Source organism: Lolium perenne, chromosome 2, assembly GCF_019359855.2.
Source record: "Lolium perenne isolate Kyuss_39 chromosome 2, Kyuss_2.0, whole genome shotgun sequence".
Taxonomy (NCBI): Eukaryota; Viridiplantae; Streptophyta; class Magnoliopsida; order Poales; family Poaceae; genus Lolium; species Lolium perenne.
Window position 1 is genome coordinate 232,850,379 of NC_067245.2, and position 18,661 is coordinate 232,869,039.

The 18,661-nt window shown below is 40.1% G+C and overlaps 1 protein-coding gene across 1 annotated transcript; it reads left to right on the forward strand.

Annotated features, from left to right (window-relative positions):
- Nucleotides 1–544: 544 nt before the first annotated feature.
- LOC127335215 (cytochrome P450 89A2-like) lies at nt 545–2,382 on the forward strand. Its single transcript, XM_051361822.2, has one exon. The coding sequence runs from the start codon at nt 619–621 to the stop codon at nt 2,047–2,049; it is 1,431 nt and encodes a 476-aa protein (XP_051217782.1). The 5' UTR covers nt 545–618; the 3' UTR covers nt 2,050–2,382.
- Nucleotides 2,383–18,661: the final 16,279 nt, after the last annotated feature.

An 18,661-nucleotide genomic window follows, 5' to 3' on the forward strand; every position in this document is an offset into this window, starting at 1 on the left:
TTAGATAATGTCATCAAATCTCAATTGCAACTCATGTTCAACTTATGACTAGCACAAATCACGATGCAAATCAAATGATGTAGAACTTGACTGAGCACGAAGTTAGTTCTCTTTCTAGCTTAAAACTAGCAAATCCCTTATTATATTGTCCTTTGTCAAATAAATAGGTCTATCAAATTGGGGACATATCTTTTTTGTTTTAAATACCGCAAATCAATTTAAGATAGCATTAAATATATATATCGGTGGTATCCTTCCTTTTGATTCCGTTGGAATCTTTGTCAGCAAGCACTTGATGAGAAATGGACAACTGCAAGAAAAGAAAAAAAATTCAGTGACGAGCTATAGGTGAATGCACCGTGACGGGAAACCATTTAATAAGATAATGGACGACGCCGATCATGGAGTTATTTTTTGAGAATATGTCTGCATCAGATCTCAAAAAAAAAAAAAAAAAACTGCATCAAAAGCACTCATCCAACTAACACACCTTCCTTAACGGTGGTACGTAGTTATAGCGGCATGCCAGCATTGATCATAAAAAGAGACATGCATTGATGCATCCAGACGCAATACATACTCAGTTAGCTAGCTCACTAGAGATCGACCATTCATCACATGATCAGTGCAGCAGCTATGGAAATCCTTGCCATTCTCCTCTGCCTCCTAGCCGGCATAATGGTCTTCTTGCGAAGCTACACTACTTGGCGAGACCGTGGTCCGGCGACCATCATCGTCACCGACCCTGCCGTCGCTCACCGAGCGCTGATCGTGAACGCCGACGACTTCTCGAACCGGCCGGTGGCGATCTTCCCCGTCTTCATCGCAAGGTTGCGCGACGGCGAACGGAACGACAACATGACCACCGTTAAGTACGGCCCTCGCTGGCGAGCGCTCCGGTGCAACCTCGCCGCCGGGATCCTCCACCCGTCTCGCCTGGCTTCTGTAGCTCCGCTGCAGCAGGAGGCTGCCAAGACCCTCGTCGACGGCTTATCTTCCAGATGTGAGGAGGCGGCCGTCCGCATCCGCGGGCCCGTCACCACCGCTGCGTTCGCGCTGTCCGCGCGCCTGTGCTTCGGGGATGCGGTGGACGCCAACCTCCGGCGCGCCATGGGCCAAGTAACGCGTGACTCCATGGTCGTCATCGGGGAGCTCGGACCCAGGTTCGATGGCTCGATGATGTCCAAGCTTGTCAACTGGAGGGGGCTTAGCCGGATCTCCGCCTTGCTCGACCGGCAGGCCGAGCTGTACCGGCCCCAGATCGAGGAGGCACGGAGGCAGTCACAGTCCTCTCATCCTCGGCTTTGCGGAGGTGTCGTCCCACCATATGTCGATTCCCTCATTGCTCTCCGCGTTCCCGACGACGACGGCGATGATGATGCCACTAACGGCGATGGCCGTCGCCCGCTCCGAGAGACCGAGGTGGTCGGGCTCTTGTTCGAGTTCCTCGGCGCAGGCACAGGGTCGGTGGTGGCCTGTGTCGAGTGGACCCTGGCCCACCTCGTGGACCAACCGGACGTCCAAAGCAAGCTACGCCGCGAGATCATCCAGGCCGAAGGCTCCGGGAAGAGCCTCCGCAGCATGCCATACCTGAATGCCGTGGTGCTCGAGAGCCTCCGCATGCATCCGCCGGTGCCGTTCACCTTGCGCGGCGCCCAGGGCGAGGGCGCCAAGGCAGTTGGCGTGCCGGCCGACGACTTGAGGGTGTTCTTCAATTTAGGCCACATCGGAAGGGACAAGAAAACTTGGACGGACCCCGACGAGTACCGGCCGGAGCGGTTCCTTCCCTTGGGCGAGGCGGAGCACGTCGGCCCGACGCCGGGCCAAAAGGAGATAAGAATGATGCCGTTCGGTGCGGGGCATAGGCACTGCCCTGGCGTCGGCATGGGAATGATGCTCATTAAGTCCTTTCTTGCCGCCCTCGTCCGCGAGTTTGAGTGGGCGCCGTCGGCCCAAGGCCGTTCCGGCGGCATTGACATGACAGAGCTAGACGGGTTTCTGAAAATGATGAAGACGCCACTTTCAGCGAGTGTCACGCGACGCCGTTAATCATCGTATATCCTTCATAAAAGTCCGGCCATTTCTTCATTTGCATGCACGGATTGACCCACGGTCTGCATGGCAGTCAGGGATAGACTCTGACTTTGCTTCAGCAAACAGACACTTTCCATCCTAAATTCCTAATAAAAGAGTTAATATTATTTTGCCAAAAATCATTGGGGCTAGCGATATTAGGCAGTATAGGCCTATTTGTTTGATTAATGTGATATTTAAGGTCATCACAAAAATCTTGACAATAAGGGTGTCTAAAATTATCCATAAATACATTAAGCCTACCCAAACTGTTTTTATCCCTGGTACTAGAACTATCCATGATGGAGCTGTAGTAGTTCTGCATGAGGTTTTGCATGAGTTAAAATCGTCGGGTAACATGGCCTTATCATTAAGCTGAATTTTGAGAAAGCTTATGATAAGGTGCACTGGAATTTTTTGGTAGAAGTTCTCTAGAGGAAAGGCTTTTGGTCTTAATCAATTGGATACGTCAGGTGTTCAGACACGAAGGATATGCATTAACATTAATGGTGTTAATGCAAGCTTCAGAACCTGTAAGGGGCTCCGACAGGGGATGCCCTGTCCCCCATTTTGTTTAACCAAATTAATTGCTGACATTTTTGGGAGTCTTTTGAACTCTGCCAAAGCCAGTGGTCATCTTGGGGGCTGGTTTCGAACTTAATTTCTGGTGGGTTATCTCACCTACAGTATGCTGACGATACCGTGTTATTAATTGACAATGACGATGAGAGTGTCCGGACTGTGAAATTTATTCTTTATTGTTTTCAAGCAATGTCTATCCTTCGCATTAATTACCGGAAAAGAGAGGTTTTTGGTGTTTGTGTGGCACAAAGGGAACTAGATAGTAGATAGAATTGCTATGATGCTTAATTAATTGTGAGGTAGGGAAGTTTCCTATCATTTTTGTAGGTCTCCCCGTTAGTTGGGACAAAATCTTAGTTAAAGATTTGGATTTTTTTCCCTCAAAAACTAACAAAAATAATTAGCGAATGGCTGTTTTGCACAAGCCTCTTCTGGTTTGGGGGGGGGGGGGGGGGGTATCTTGATTGATTCCTGCCTTGATAACTTGGCTAATTATGCTATGGGTTTGTTTCTTTTGTTGGAAGGGACCAATTATAAAATGGATATGACCAGAGCTAGATTTTTTTTGTAAGGGTGCTGATAATAAAAATTGTGCATACCTATAGAATTTGGTGGCTTGGGCTTCAGTGATTCTCGGACTAGAAACATTTGCTTGCTAAGCAAATGGATTTACAAACTAGAAGAGGGGTGTCAAGATTTGAGTTGTCAATTGCTTAGAAACAAGTACATGCGAGGTGTTGGTTTTTACCAATCCGACAGTTCTCGGGGTTCCCAATTTTGCAAAACTCTCCATAAAATCAAGTTTTGGTTCAAAAAAGGAACTTACTATGAGGTGGGAAATGGGTGGAGTCTGTTTTTCTCGCATGAAGTATGGTTAGGAGACTTTCCGTTGAAAACTTGTTTCCCTTTGGTCTTTTCATGTTGTGAACAGAAAGACAAAACTTTTGCCAAAATTGTAATGGGAAATCGTGGGGTTTGTCTTTCAACAGATCGTTTGGCCCTGATGAGGTCCGGGAATGGAAGGAGTTTTCTACTCTCCTTGCTAACGTGAGTTTGTCTATTTCAATGGACAAACTTGAATGGCCTTTGGATGCTAAAAAATATTCTCTGCCAGGTCTCTATACAGGTTTATTTTGAATCCTGGTGTTAGGGACTTGAGGATGCTAGGTATGTGGAAAGCAAACTATCCTTTGAACAAAAAAAATCTTATGTGTGTGTTTTAGGGGGAAAGTGCAATCTGCATCTCAGCTGGCCTTGCGCGGTTGGCCTAGGAATGTGTTGTGCACTTGTTGTGGTGTGGAGGAGGATGTGGATCATATTATTTTCCTTTGCCCATTAGTGAAGTTTGTTTGGTGTGTCAAAAGGGAGGCTTTTGGTAAGCTATACTTGCCTGGGTGTAGGGATAACTTTGTGGATATTTTCCTCACTTGCTAGGAAACATATACAATCATATTTCCTGGTTCTTGGTAGCGGCTGTTTTCTGGTCCTTGTGGCTTACGAGAAACAAACACATTTTTCAGTATAAAGTGTCGTTTTCTCCTTTTCATCGATATACAAGGCTTTTTCTCTAATGTTGCAGTGGAAGCCGTTGGTCAGTGCCAAGAAGCTATTAAGGATTGAAGACATGATGCTGAAGCTTTACTCCAAGATCCAAGAGCTGAATCCTAGGAGAGCTGATGATGGTGGCGGGAACAGAACAACATGAGGCTACTGGTCTTTACATTTGTTCCGTACCTCCTTGTAGCTTTCACGGGTGTTTTGTTTGAAGAGATATTAGGTTTGAAGGGTTGTGTTCCCTTGCTTCGTTTTATTTGCTACCTTTCAGGTGTGGTTCTATGTTTAGTTCACAGGAGATTGCAAGTTTTTTTTTCTTTTTTGTGTTGTAAGATATTGTAAAGCTTTCAATATAAACTAGGTCTGAGAGGTCTTTTGATCCAAAAATAAAATAGCTATTATAGGGCGGGAGTGGTGTTTTGGAACATGTGAGCATATGCTCCCTCTATTTTGAAATGCATCTTAAACATATTTTGAATTTCAAAAAAATTGAAATCGAAAATTCGCATGTAAATCTTCTCGTGCTACACGCTTACAAAGTTGTTTCATAAAAAATCGACTTATTATGTGACGTGTGTAAAAAAGAGAAAACTCGGTGCTAAAAATAATGCTTTTTACAAGATAAGTTTTCTCTTTTTTATATAGACCATAAAAAATATTGGTTTTTCGTGAAACTTGACGAACGAACATATATTATGAAGATGTACATGTAAAAAAAATTGTTAATTTTTTTGAAATTTAAGATATATGATTTTTTGGTAGAGGGTGCATACGCACCCGGGAGCCGAATTGAATTCCGTTATAGGGTGCATCAAATTATTCTGAATTGTTAATTTGTCATGATCGAACAACCCACATCGGCAGTATTACAAGAGAATTCATGTAGTATACTTAGCCACCATGGGCATTTTAAGAAGTTCCTTGATATAAATCATTTAGGTAGTTTTCCTGAAAAAGGAAATTTATGAAGGGTGTAGTTGGAGTTTTCATGTTGTCCCATACATCGTGTCCCTAGTCCACAAATAGAACCTGATCGTCAGTTCATCACACAATCATGTATGTCGTCGATGATTTGCGGCTGCCTCCGCCCTCATTGTTGCCCTGTGATACGTCTCAAACATATCTATAATTTTTTATGCTTCATGCTTGTTTTACCCCAATTCCTATATGTTTTCCTTACACTTCGATGCACTTTTATATGATTTCCGGCACTAACCTATTAACAAGATGCCACAATGCCAGTTTCCTATTTTCTGCTGTTTTTGTATTTCAGAAAAGTTGTACATGAAATATTCTTGGAAGTGGACGAAAAAAAGCCGAAGTCAATATTTTACCGAAACGGAGATGAAATGTGGTGACCCGGCATACCACTGCATGGTGTAGTATGCAAGTCTGATATAACACCAATGAAACAACGTTCCACTAGTATTATATCGCTCAGAGTGGTACAACAGAAACATATGCGGGTCCAAGACATGTCTATAGAATTACATACAGACTCTGTTACATAGGATCAGCACAGCCTCCTACTTTACAATGAGGTAAATCTGCAAATAAACTCCAGAAGAACGACTCGTAGTCTAATTCTATCACGAACTCTATTTGTAGAGTATTTGACTAGCTATAGGGCTATGAATAGATTCTAGCTAAATAGGAGCTAGGTTTAGGAAGCTAGTTCCCTTCTATGGCTAAACTAGGTTTTCTCCTTGTTGGATGTGGTATCTGACTCCTCTGACAGGGTCCTGTTTCTTGAAGTAGTTGTTGACTCCTCGGCCTTCGAGTTGCACTGTAGATCCTCCGTCGATGCCTCCATATCTAAGCAGGGGATTAAAGAGTGGGATGAGCACGAGCGTACTCAACAAGTTTATTATAGGAAAGAGGTGTTTAATGCACTAGCTACGGCATTAGACAAGAAAGTCTAATACCAATGCAGGTTTTCATAACCATTTCTTCAAAAGGTTGCTTTTATTCAGAAGAACTATGCCCGTCAGCCTTCACCGGTTTACTAGTACTTCATGGAGCTCCTTTCCGGCAGCGTTCGCAGTTCCATATCCCGGAACAGGGAGTGACAGGTCACGGTTCTTTACACTCTGCAGAGGTGTGTTGCTTTACCCATAAGAGATCTTAACCTTGGTGCCAACCGGGCAATTTCCCCGTCCACACTTCCTATGGTGTGAGGCCCGGTATAAGGTCTAGCCAATCATGTTCCTCCGCTACCTCGAACACCCACCCTTTGCTGCAAACTCCGACCCTGGGTCCACGCCGGCCCCATTATTCCCATAGATTTCAGGGTGGACTCTGACCACGACGTCAATGCAGGGCTCTACCATACATTCCTACGCCGGCAGTTGCAACCCATCATAGACCTCATTACCGTTGGGACTTCTATGGGTTCCCACCCCTGCATCAAGTCTCGCAAGATCATGTGCACCCGGTAATGAGCATCCGTTGATGAACGAGAGGTGGAAACACTTTTGACTACTCCGTCCCACTCCGGATCTTATGGTTAACACGGGTATTGCGGCACAAGAATCACTGGACGACATTTGTTGTTTAATCCTAGATGGATATAAACCCTTGCAATGGAACCTCCACCATATCAACACAATCCATGGTTCCATTGCCCACCACATAGTCATATTCATAGTTATGAAAATAGTGGTTTTGGTTTTTATGCAATAGTGATAACCATAGTACTTTGCAAGTAATTTGATAGAAATACTCAAATGACATGAGCAAGTGATGAACTTGCCTTTCTTGACTGCAAGATTATGCAGACAAGGTCTTCGATGCGTAATAACTCCAAATTCTGAAATAGCATCATCGTCCGATAAGGACGATGTTTAAAAGATTGGCAAGGATGCAATAATGCATAAGAATGAGATGCAATCGCTCAAAGCGTGACCTAACCCCGATGATTTAGGATCAGTGAGTTGTAATGATTGGTTTAGGGTGTGTTGCACTTTTAGAGTGATTCACATACAAGGTTCTTATTCAGGTGTGATTACTTGGTATTATAAACAGGTAGATAATAAGGCATAGTAATCAATTGAGCATACAAAGAATGATAATTGGCATAATGTTAACAAGTAAAGAACAGTGATTAGTTTTAACACTATATGGCATGGTTAATGATTAATTATCATATACTTCAAAAGAATAACTTTTGAAGAACATGTTCTTAATAAAGAACAAGTATGATAATTAGGTTGGTGGGTTCTATGGTTAACTATGGTTCCAATTGGCTCTGGAGTAGATATTAGATGGATCCTAACAAGGTTGGATTCATCAATACCAGGTGGAGTTATGCCTAGGCATCCTAAGCAATTAATTACACATGGTGCTATCAAGATTGGTTTATCTTGCTAGTGATAGCTGGCTAGGGTTTATAGGTCCTTATAAGCAGGGTTGATGATGATTCCTTGTTTTATTTAAAAGAATAACTTTCGAAGAACATACTTCTTAGGTAATAAGAAGTATATCAATTTGGGTTGAGGTGGTCTAGGTTTTACTGTTGGTTCTATTAAGTAAAGAATAATTGGCTCCTAAATAGGATGGTGGATGAGTATCCAACACTAGTAGGGTTTAGTGGAATATGGTATGTAATACAAAATAGCAGGTATAGTTGCTATTATGGTTCATCACAAGGATGTGATGTTAAGCATGGTTAATTAAGGATGATGATTTTTTTTTGGTAATGGAATCTAGGGTTTACACTTGGTTAGCCCTACTTAATTATCTAGGTCTGATGAAGATGAACACATGGGATGCTAATTAGTAGTGATAGGGTTCCCATATTTTATGTGGATTTGAGCTAGTATTTAGTTGCTAGATATGAATCTATGATTACTAATGAAGTAACATGATCACATGTTACTTAGGGTTTTAGGTTTGGAAACAATTTAGGTTTCACACATAAAATAATGGAGCTAGGGTTTTTAGTGAATTAGGGTTTGGGGTTTCACATACAATTGTGAGACTGTAATCTTCATTCAATATGAAAATAGGGTTTCCTAATTACCATGTAGTTCTATGATTAATGACTTCAATTTAAAGTTGAAGTTATTAATAACTTGGGAATAAAAATAATATTGAATTTGGCATTTAATTATTTTTAAACAATTAATAATAAAATAATTATTGATTAGGGTTTAATTTTCCCAAATAATGATTTAATAGGATAGCAGATAAAGAAAATTAGTTTTCATGTTTTCTTTATTTGCTTACTGGTTTTATTTAATTTATAAATGGTTTCTTAATTTCTGAATTTTTAATTGTATTTAGAATTTAAAACTAAAGGCTTAAATAACAAGTATTAAACAATGGAATTTTTTATTAAAAATAAAAATTTCATTTTATATTTTTATTGGATAGAGTTTTCTTTTCTAAGAATTTTAATATCTTATATATATTTTTCTGACTTAAATTGGATTTTCTAAATTTATTTGAAGTTGCAGTAATTTACTGGAATTAAGTTTAAATGGAAATTACTAAAGTTACCGTGGCAGAACCTAACCCTAGCCACTGACCCGTGGGGCCAGGGCCACGTAGGCTGCCACGCAAGCGGCGTTTGGTCAAGGTTGACCGGGTGGTTTGACCATGCCGACGTTTAAACGCCGGTGGTCGTCTGAGGGTGGCGCCGCCGATTTACGGCCTCCCAGATGCGCGGCTAAGCTCTCTGGACTCCCCATGACATGAGGAATTGAACGGTGGCGACGGTTACGCGAGAAATTCACCGGAGCATCGCCGGAGACCATGTCTGCGGCGGCGCAGCTCCGGCCAAGTGTCGAAATGGAGCTACGGTTGGCCATTTGATGCGATTTAAAGAGCTACGGTTGCGTATTCGTACCCTGGCTCCGATGAGGTGGTCGGCGACGACAATCGTGGATGGAGACGAGGTCAATTGCTTGTATGCCGGAGATGAACTTCGAAAGGGAATCTCCAAATTGGCACCACTCACTGCTCCCCGGGATGCTATCTTCCTCCTGGATGCTCTACTCGTCAAGGCGCATCTCCTGGACCACCGCACGGTTGCTGGGTGGCTCCTATCGTCGGCTCCTTCTCCGACTCCGGCGGCCAGTACGTGGGAATGGTGAGAGCTACAGAGAGGTTGAGGGGAATTGAGATGGCGGAGATGAACAAGGGCAACACGGGCTCCTGGTGACTTTATAGACCACGAGGTGGTCTGGAACGACGACGAGTCATCGGCGACGAGCGGCCAGGATACGGTGGCATTGGTTAGGGTTTTCAGGGCGCAAATCTTGGCACATTTCTGGATAGGACGGACGCGGGAATTCTTGTATGCGCCCCAGGCTTGGTCTCTGGCGTCCGCACTCGTCCTGATCGACTACGGTGAGGTGGCCGGCGAAGTCCTGCACGTCTACGCTGTGTCGACCATGCGCAGGAGGAAGACGATGCCCTCGTAGTGGATCGGTACGGTCGGCTGGTGTTGGGCTTCAGCTTGGGCCAGTGCTGGGTTGTGGTGCTGGGCTGCACCATGGCTGCTCGGCCAGGTAAGTCCAGGTAGGTTTTCTCTCCTTTTCTATTTTATGTTTTATATTTTCTGTTTTCAATTCCATTTGTTGAATTCAAATTTGAATTCAATCCTTCTTTGCAGATGTTTCTTTATATTTCAATTAGGACTTAATAACAAAAATCACTGCATTGTTTTGTTGTTCTGAACATTTATTAATTATATGTGAGCTTTATTGAAATTTCAATTAGTCATGATTTTATGTACTCTTTTAATTTCTTCTTCTTGTGAAATTAAATCTGTTTTGAATTATTTGAGTTGATATTTTCTACTCCAAGTGTATTAGAAAGAATCATTAGGATTTGTCCTCTTATTTGATAATTTGATTACTTGCATAATATTTTATGTGGGCATCTTTTTTTTTAAGGCCTTGTAAGCATTATTATAATCCTATTTCAAAGTTAGCACTAGTGTTATATTTTAATAACACCATGAAATACCTAAGGTAGATACTACTCTCATTATGGTTTGGTCTTAATTATAAAGCTAAGTGGTTGATCACCACCATGGTTTAATCATATGGTCTTAGCTAGTGAGAAATTCTAGGGTTCTAATTATATTCACCAACTGGCAAATGGTTTGGAACTCAAATGTGAATTAGGTTTATAATGGTGATCACCCAAGTGATGCACAAACTAATGTTGGGATATAGATTAGGGTTTTACTTGTGATCATCAAGTAATTCACAAGTTAGTTTGTGACATGGAAATAGGTTCTATGTGGAATTCAACACCATCTTACCTTGGCTAGGATTGCTCTTCCTCCCAATTAACTTCTATTACTATCCTCAATTTATCATTAAAGTAATTAGGGTGACTATGGTTCTTTTTATAGTTAACTTTGGTTACACTGATGAATGGTTTCTCACCATATTAAATATGGAGTTTTTTACTCTAAGATTTGCTTAGGTTCTTTAATTTATGAAATATAGATGTGGTAGGATTCTACTTATGATCCCCAAGTGGTTCACAAGTTAAAGTTGGGATATAAGCCTGGATTTGATTACTAGTGATCTTCCTATAATTTCATGTGGGAATGAGATCTACTTATTATAGTAGGGTTTAACTTATCCTCACATACCTCATAAGCATGATCATGGATTAGGCATGATCAACTTGTTCTTAATTTCTCTACCTCAAGTTCTTAGGGTTTATGATCACCACTCAATTTATAATGATCAAAGTTTGGCTTCCTAAGGTATCTCTCATTAAATGGGTTTCTCACTTCTATGATCAAGCATTGTCTTGATCAACTAGGTATAGTACTTCTAATTTACCTTCTTGGATGGGACTACTATGGTTGCCTCTAAAGTTTATATCCCAGGAGAATGCCTGAGATATTATGTTAGGGTTCTACTTAATCAATGATGATATAATCATCTGGTTATATGGATAGTTCTCTTCCCCAAGTCCAAGTGTTGCCTTATTAACTTGAGTGTAACACCATAACTTGAGTTCTCTCATATTGGAATAGTTATTCTAGGGTTTATGGTGTACTCCTAATATTTATTTAGGTAGCTAAGCTAAGGATTCAATTGTCTAACTTAGTTGGATTAGTCCAATCCTTATTTCCCTAATTCATGGATATAGTCTTATTCCACTTGGTATTTGGTTATCTCATCACTCCAAGATGAAATGGTTCACCTCCTAATACTATAGTTCAAAGGTTGTCCTTTATTCTAAAATAGGTAAAGCTTGGATTGATATGAATGGTCTCTCTTATTTGGGAAGGTCTTGAATACTACTCTAGGGTTCCTCTTGAAGATGATGTTGTGATCACATGGATATTTATATCCAAGGTTTGCCATTTCTTATCTAATAAATAATATAGAACACTCCTCTCTCTAGGTTTGATGTATAATAATTTGGAATAGAGAAGGATATATATTTCTGGAGTTGATCTCCTTGTCTTGTTTCCAAGAGTGAAGTCAATTGAATACCATGAGGTTCATGGTAGAATCAAGGATTAGTTTAAGACATGCAAAAGAGAAGTGAAGAATGGTTTCTCCATTTATTGTTACTTGATTTCCAAATAAATGGATGTTCATATGTTAGGGCAAGGATTACCATATTATAAGATCAAGCAATTGATCATTGAGTAAAGTGTTGTTGTGTTGATTATTAGTTCCATTTGATCTAACCCCTTAGATCAAATCATCTCTTCCCAAAACAAGGTGTTATCAAAGTCACATTGAGGTTTATAGTGCTTGACTTGATGAGCTACTTCAATTCCACCAAGGTCAAGTGAAACTTTAGTTACTGTGACTGTTTTACTTTAAAGCACGAAAATTCCCCAGATTTTCTATGCATGAATGCAATGCACACATTTGTTTCCTCTATTTCTGTAACCCCATTCTCCTGGGATATTATAGTCTCTACCCCTTAAACTAAACTTCATCCTCGAAGTTTGATATCTCTCACGTTTCGGAGTGTGGATCTGACTTGTGCAGATTACATCTTTTCTCAAACTCCTTGGTGATCTCACTGGATATAATTGAATATATCCCTTGTCCAGATTCTTCCTGGAATCCATTAGGGTTTGTCTCTGAACCATGGTTCTTACTTTGATTCATTGATCTCTTCCAACTCTATAAGCTTGTTTCCTTTCTCATTGAAGATTCAATGATTGAGACTTCTTCTGATGCTGCTAGTCTTAACTGGAGACTAATTGGATAAAATACTCCTAATTGGTAAATAGGTCTTTGTTTTCCCTTACTACCAAAATTGCAATAATGGTACTAAGTAAGGTACTTAACACGGAAATGATCACGATGGTTTATTCCTCTAAGAATGGATTAGACTCATTTAGTCCATCCAATCATGGTTTATAGTTGATACTTATAACTATTTTGGATTATTTAGGTTCCATGAAAGGAATCTTTCAAATAGACTTTAGTTTTGGTATGGTCAATCTACTTCAGTCTTTGGCCTTCTTGAACTGTATTTGGTCTATGGTATTTTCTTCGTCCAACTTCTTTATGCTTGATTTACTTGAGCTTTCGTACTTTGGAGTAAATATTACTCACTTTCTCAAGTTATAGTCCACTTCTTACTTCCTCGAGGTATGAATTTCGGCTTCTGGTCTGACATCCTTCTGAAAGTAATGTCCAACAATCTTATGAAAATAAGATAGACTTCCTCTCAGATCAGACCTTCATCATCTATCTTGCCAAAAATATTGAGTTTTTGGTACTTCCAACTCAATCTTTACTCTACCCCTTAGAGTTTTCTTATGGTCTTCAACTCCTTTTCTTTCAACTATTGGACTTATGATTAAAATATTGGTCTAGGTCTAGCTTATGGTTTGTACTTTTCTAAAAGTCTCACGAAGAATGTTTGTGGTGTATCCACTCAATTGTGGACATCCAATGTTAATCCTTCGACTAAATGATTATAGGTCATAACTATTTGGCTGATAAAATTTTATTTGTTCACAACTTCTTGGTACAGATAATCCAATTACGGACTACTTGATACCAATTATGGCTATTCGTTATCTAAAACTGGGTTCTAGTATAGGTTCTGATCAACTGGACGAGACATCTTCTACTCTATCTCGCAGTATTGATCCTATACCACAACTGTGGTCTTCTGATACCAACTATGGTCTCCTTATATTTTCTATGGTTTCATAAGTCATCTTCCGTTTTCGAAGGTTCATTGGTGCAAGAAAACCACTAGCTGACACTATGAATATAGTATCCTAAGTGATTTCCCATGCATTCCCTCTTATATGTTGACTATGGATCTGCTTGAGCTTCACCATAATCACCAGATTTCTCACCTTCATGCTTCCCCCGTACTAAAGTACTCCTCTGTTGAGGTAAAGCATGAGTTTTGATTGGTACTTTCTTCTGAGTATTGTGGTTGCTTCCCACAACTTTGTTTCCTTTATCAGATGAACCTTCATCTTGTCTTCAGAATCTTCAGAATTCGTCACTTCCTCACACGATTACTATTACACTCTAGATCTATAGCATCAAGTAAGGACTTGATATTGCAACATGCATTTGCATATCAAAGTCAAACTTCATATATGGATCTAGTCAAACAATGAAAATCCAATAAAATCCAAGAAGATTCAGCTTTGTGCTTATAATACACACCATCATAAGCCTGAATATGTTAGTTGAGTAAGACGTCTCTAAACATCAGGCTGAGATGTGTAGTATATAACACCACATAAGATAGGTTTATATCGTGATACTTAGCACGAATATATGGGATTCTACTATTTGTCTCAACCTTTACCTTAATTGCACATTTGCAATGACATAATCTTGAAACAAAGTGGTCTAGGATAGCTAAGGTTAATCCTAATTTTCTTTGGAAGTACTACTTAACTTCCATTTTTGTTGAGGACTATCTCACATGGTATCACTAGATTCTAACATGGCTACTCTAAACACATAACTATGGAAATATAGCTCATATACTTCCATATGTCCTTACAACATAACTAGGGTTCTGATGTACTTGACACAGTTCCCATGGTTTTGGAACACAAATCTTGCTTTGTTGTTGAAGACCTGACTTCTTATTGTTCTCCTCCTAAATGTTTATGATGTTCTATTCCATCACATAATGATTCTCAGATGAATCATATATGATTACTATCACTAATATGTAAGTAGACATAGATTATTCCTATTACTCTTCCTTACCTCCCATGATTGACTCATCATGGTCTATACTTCCTCACATAATTTAGAGTTATCACTTACTATCAATTGTTTCACACGTCTAGATAATTTTACTTACTCATTACTTATTTGGGTCTACATCTTCTATAAGGATATCTTAATTATCTTTATTACTTGATATAACTCTATTATGAGTTTGAATAACTCTTACTTAATCATAACATTTGTTGGTACACATCTTCAATAGGATAACTTCCTTATGGTTGTATCCTCTCTTTGGACTACCAAGTATTGTATACCAACTGTGATCTACTCATCTATTGTTTAGGAACTTAATTGTGCACTACATGTTTGGGATTAGCTGACTAACTTTACTTTATCTTGGTAAGTTAGGTAAGAAATGTTGACTCAAGTGTGTCAGGATTATTCTCAAGTGAATATCCATCTCAAGTCATAAGAAGTATTTGGTTTACCTAGGACAACTTCCTATAGACACTACCAATCCTATAGGTCTCCTTTAAAGGTTTTTAATCCTAGGGTCAAAGCATTTGCTCTGATACCAACTGTGGTGACCCGGCATACCACTGCATGGTGTAGTATGCAAGTCTGATATAACACCAATGAAACAACGTTCCACTAGTATTATATCGCTCAGAGTGGTACAACAGAAACATATGCGGGTCCAAGACATGTCTATAGAATTACATACAGACTCTGTTACATAAGATCAGCACAGCCTCCTACTTTACAATGAGGTAAATCTGCAAATAAACTCCAGAAGAACGACTCGTAGTCTAATTCTATCACGAACTCTATTTGTAGAGTATTTGACTAGCTATAGGGCTATGAATAGATTCTAGCTAAATAGGAGCTAGGTTTAGGAAGCTAGTTCCCTTCTATGGCTAAACTAGGTTTTCTCCTTGTTGGATGTGGTATCTGACTCCTCTGACAGGGTCTTGTTTCTTGAAGTAGTTGTTGACTCCTCGGCCTTCGAGTTGCACTGTAGATCCTCCGTCGATGCCTCCATATCTAAGCAGGGGATTAAAGAGTGGGATGAGTACGAGCGTACTCAACAAGTTCATTATAGGAAAGAGGTGTTTAATGCACTAGCTACGGCATTAGACTAGAAAGTCTAATACCAATGCAGGTTTTCATAACCATTTCTTCAAAAGGTTGCTTTTATTGAGAAGAACTATGTCCGTCAGCCTTCACCGGTTTACTAGAACTTCATGGAGCTCCTTTCCGGCAGCGTTCGCAGTTCCATATCCCAGAACAGGGAGTGACAGGTCACGGTTCTTTACACTCTGCAGAGGTGTGTTGCTTTACCCATAAGAGATCTTAACCTTGGTGCCAACCGGGCAATTTCCCCGTCCACACTTCCTATGGTGTGAGGCCCGGTATAAGGTCTAGCCAATCATGTTCCTCCGCCACCTCGAACACCCACCCTTTGCTGCAAACTCCGACCCTGGGTCCACGCCGGCCCCATTATTCCCATAGATTTCAGGGTGGACTCCGACCACGACGTCAATGCAGGGCTCTACCATACATTCCTACGCCGGCAGTTGCAACCCATCATAGACCTCATTACCGTTGGGACTTCTACGGGTTCCCACCCCTGCATCAAGTCTCGCAAGATCATGTGCACCCGGTAATGAGCATCCGTTGATGAACGAGAGGTGGAAACACTTTTGACTACTCCGTCCCACTCCGGATCTTATGGTTAACACGGGTATTGCAGCACAAGAATCACTGGACGACATTAGTTGTTTAATCCTAGATGGATATAAACCCTTGCAATGGAACCTCCACCATATCAACACAATCCATGGTTCCATTGCCCACCACATAGTCATATTCATAGTTATGAAAATAGTGGTTTTGGTTTTTATGCAATAGTGATAACCATAGTACTTTGCAAGTAATTTGATAGAAATACTCAAATGACATGAGCAAGTGATGAACTTGCCTTTCTTGACTGCAAGATTATGCAGACAAGGTCTTCGATGCGTAATAACTCCAAATTCTGAAATAGCATCATCGTCCGATAAGGACGATGTTTAAAAGATTGGCAAGGATGCAATAATGCATAAGAATGAGATGCAATCGCTCAAAGCGTGACCTAACCCCGATGATTTAGGATCAGTGAGTTGTAATGATTGGTTTAGGGTGTGTTGCACTTTTAGAGTGCTTCACATACAAGGTTCTTATTTAGGTGTGATTACTTGGTATTATAAACAGGTAGATAATAAGGCATAGTAATCAATTGAGCACACAAAGAATGATAATTGGCATAATGTTAACAAGTAAAGAACAGTGATTAGTTTTAACACTATATGGCATGGTTAATGATTAATTATCATATACTTCAAAAGAATAACTTTTGAAGAACATGTTCTTAATAAAGAACAAGTATGATAATTAGATTGGTGGGTTCTATGGTTAACTATGGTTCCAATTGGCTCTGGAGTAGATATTAGATGGATCCTAACAAGGTTGGATTCATCAATACCAGGTGGAGTTATGCCTAGGCATCCTAAGCAATTAATTACACATGGTGCTATCAAGATTGGTTTATCTTGCTAGTGATAGCTGGCTAGGGTTTATAGGTCCTTATAAGCAGGGTTGATGATGATTCCTTGTTTTCTTTAAAAGAATAACTTTCGAAGAACATACTTCTTAGGTAATAAGAAGTATATCAATTTGGGTTGAGGTGGTCTAGGTTTTACTGTTGGTTCTATTAAGTAAAGAATAATTGGCTCCTAAATAGGATGGTGGATGAGTATCCAACACTAGTAGGGTTTAGTGGAATATGGTATGTAATACAAAATAGCAGGTATAGTTGCTATTATGGTTCATCACAAGGATGTGATGTTAAGCATGGTTAATTAAGGATGATGATTTTTTTTTGGTAATGGAATCTAGGGTTTACACTTGGTTAGCCCTACTTAATTATCTAGGTCTGATGAAGATGAACACATGGGATGCTAATTAGTAGTGATAGGGTTCCCATATTTTATGTGGATTTGAGCTAGTATTTAGTTGCTAGATATGAATCTATGATTACTAATGAAGTAACATGATCACATGTTACTTAGGGTTTTAGGTTTGGAAACAATTTAGGTTTCACACATAAAATAATGGAGCTAGGGTTTTTAGTGAATTAGGGTTTGGGGTTTCACATACAATTGTGAGATTGTAATCTTCATTCAATATGAAAATAGGGTTTCCTAATTACCATGTAGTTCTATGATTAATGACTTCAATTTAAAGTTGAAGTTATTAATAACTTGGGAATAAAAATAATATTGAATTTGGCATTTAATTATTTTTAAACAATTAATAATAAAATAATTATTGATTAGGGTTTAATTTTCCCAAATAATGATTTAATAGGATAGCAAATAAAGAAAATTAGTTTTCATGTTTTCTTTATTTGCTTACTGGTTTTATTTAATTTATAAATGGTTTCTTAATTTCTGAATTTTTAATTGTATTTAGAATTTAAAACTAAAGGCTTAAATAACAAGTATTAAACAATGGAATTTTTTATTAAAAATAAAATTTTCATTTTATATTTTTATTGGATAGAGTTTTCTTTTCTAAGAATTTTAATATCTTATTTATATTTTTTTGACTTAAATTGGATTTTCTAAATTTATTTGAAGTTGCAGTAATTTACTGGAATTAAGTTTAAATGGAAATTACTAAAGTTACCGTGGCAGAACCTAACCCTAGCCACTGACCCGTGGGGCCAGGGCCACGTAGGCTGCCACGCAAGCGGTGATTGGTCAAGGTTGACCGGGTGGTTTGACCATGCCGACGTTTAAACGCCGGTGGTCGTCTGAGGGTGGCGCCGCCGATTTACGGCCTCCCCAGATGCGCGGCTAAGCTCTCTGGACTCCCCATGACATGAGGAATTGAACGGTGGCGACGGTTACGCGAGAAACTCACCAGAGCATCGCCGGAGACCATGTCTGCGGCGGCGCAGCTCCGGCCAAGTGTCGAAATGGAGCTACGGTTGGCCATTTGATGCGATTTAAAGAGCTACGGTTGCGTATTCGTACCCTGGCTCCGATGAGGTGGTCGGCGACGACAATCGTGGACGGAGACGAGGTCAATTGCTTGTATGCCGGAGATGAACCGCGAAAGGGAATCTCCAAATTGGCACCACTCACTGCTCCCCGGGATGCTATCTTCCTCCTGGATGCTCTACTCATCAAGGCGCATCTCCTGGACCACCGCACGGTTTGTCTGGGTGGCTCCTATCGTCGGCTCCT

Excerpts from the sequence above, each read along its gene's own strand:
- LOC127335215 (XM_051361822.2), top strand. The coding sequence starts at position 619 with ATGATCAGTGCAGCAGCTATGGAAATCCTTGCCATTCTCCTCTGCCTC.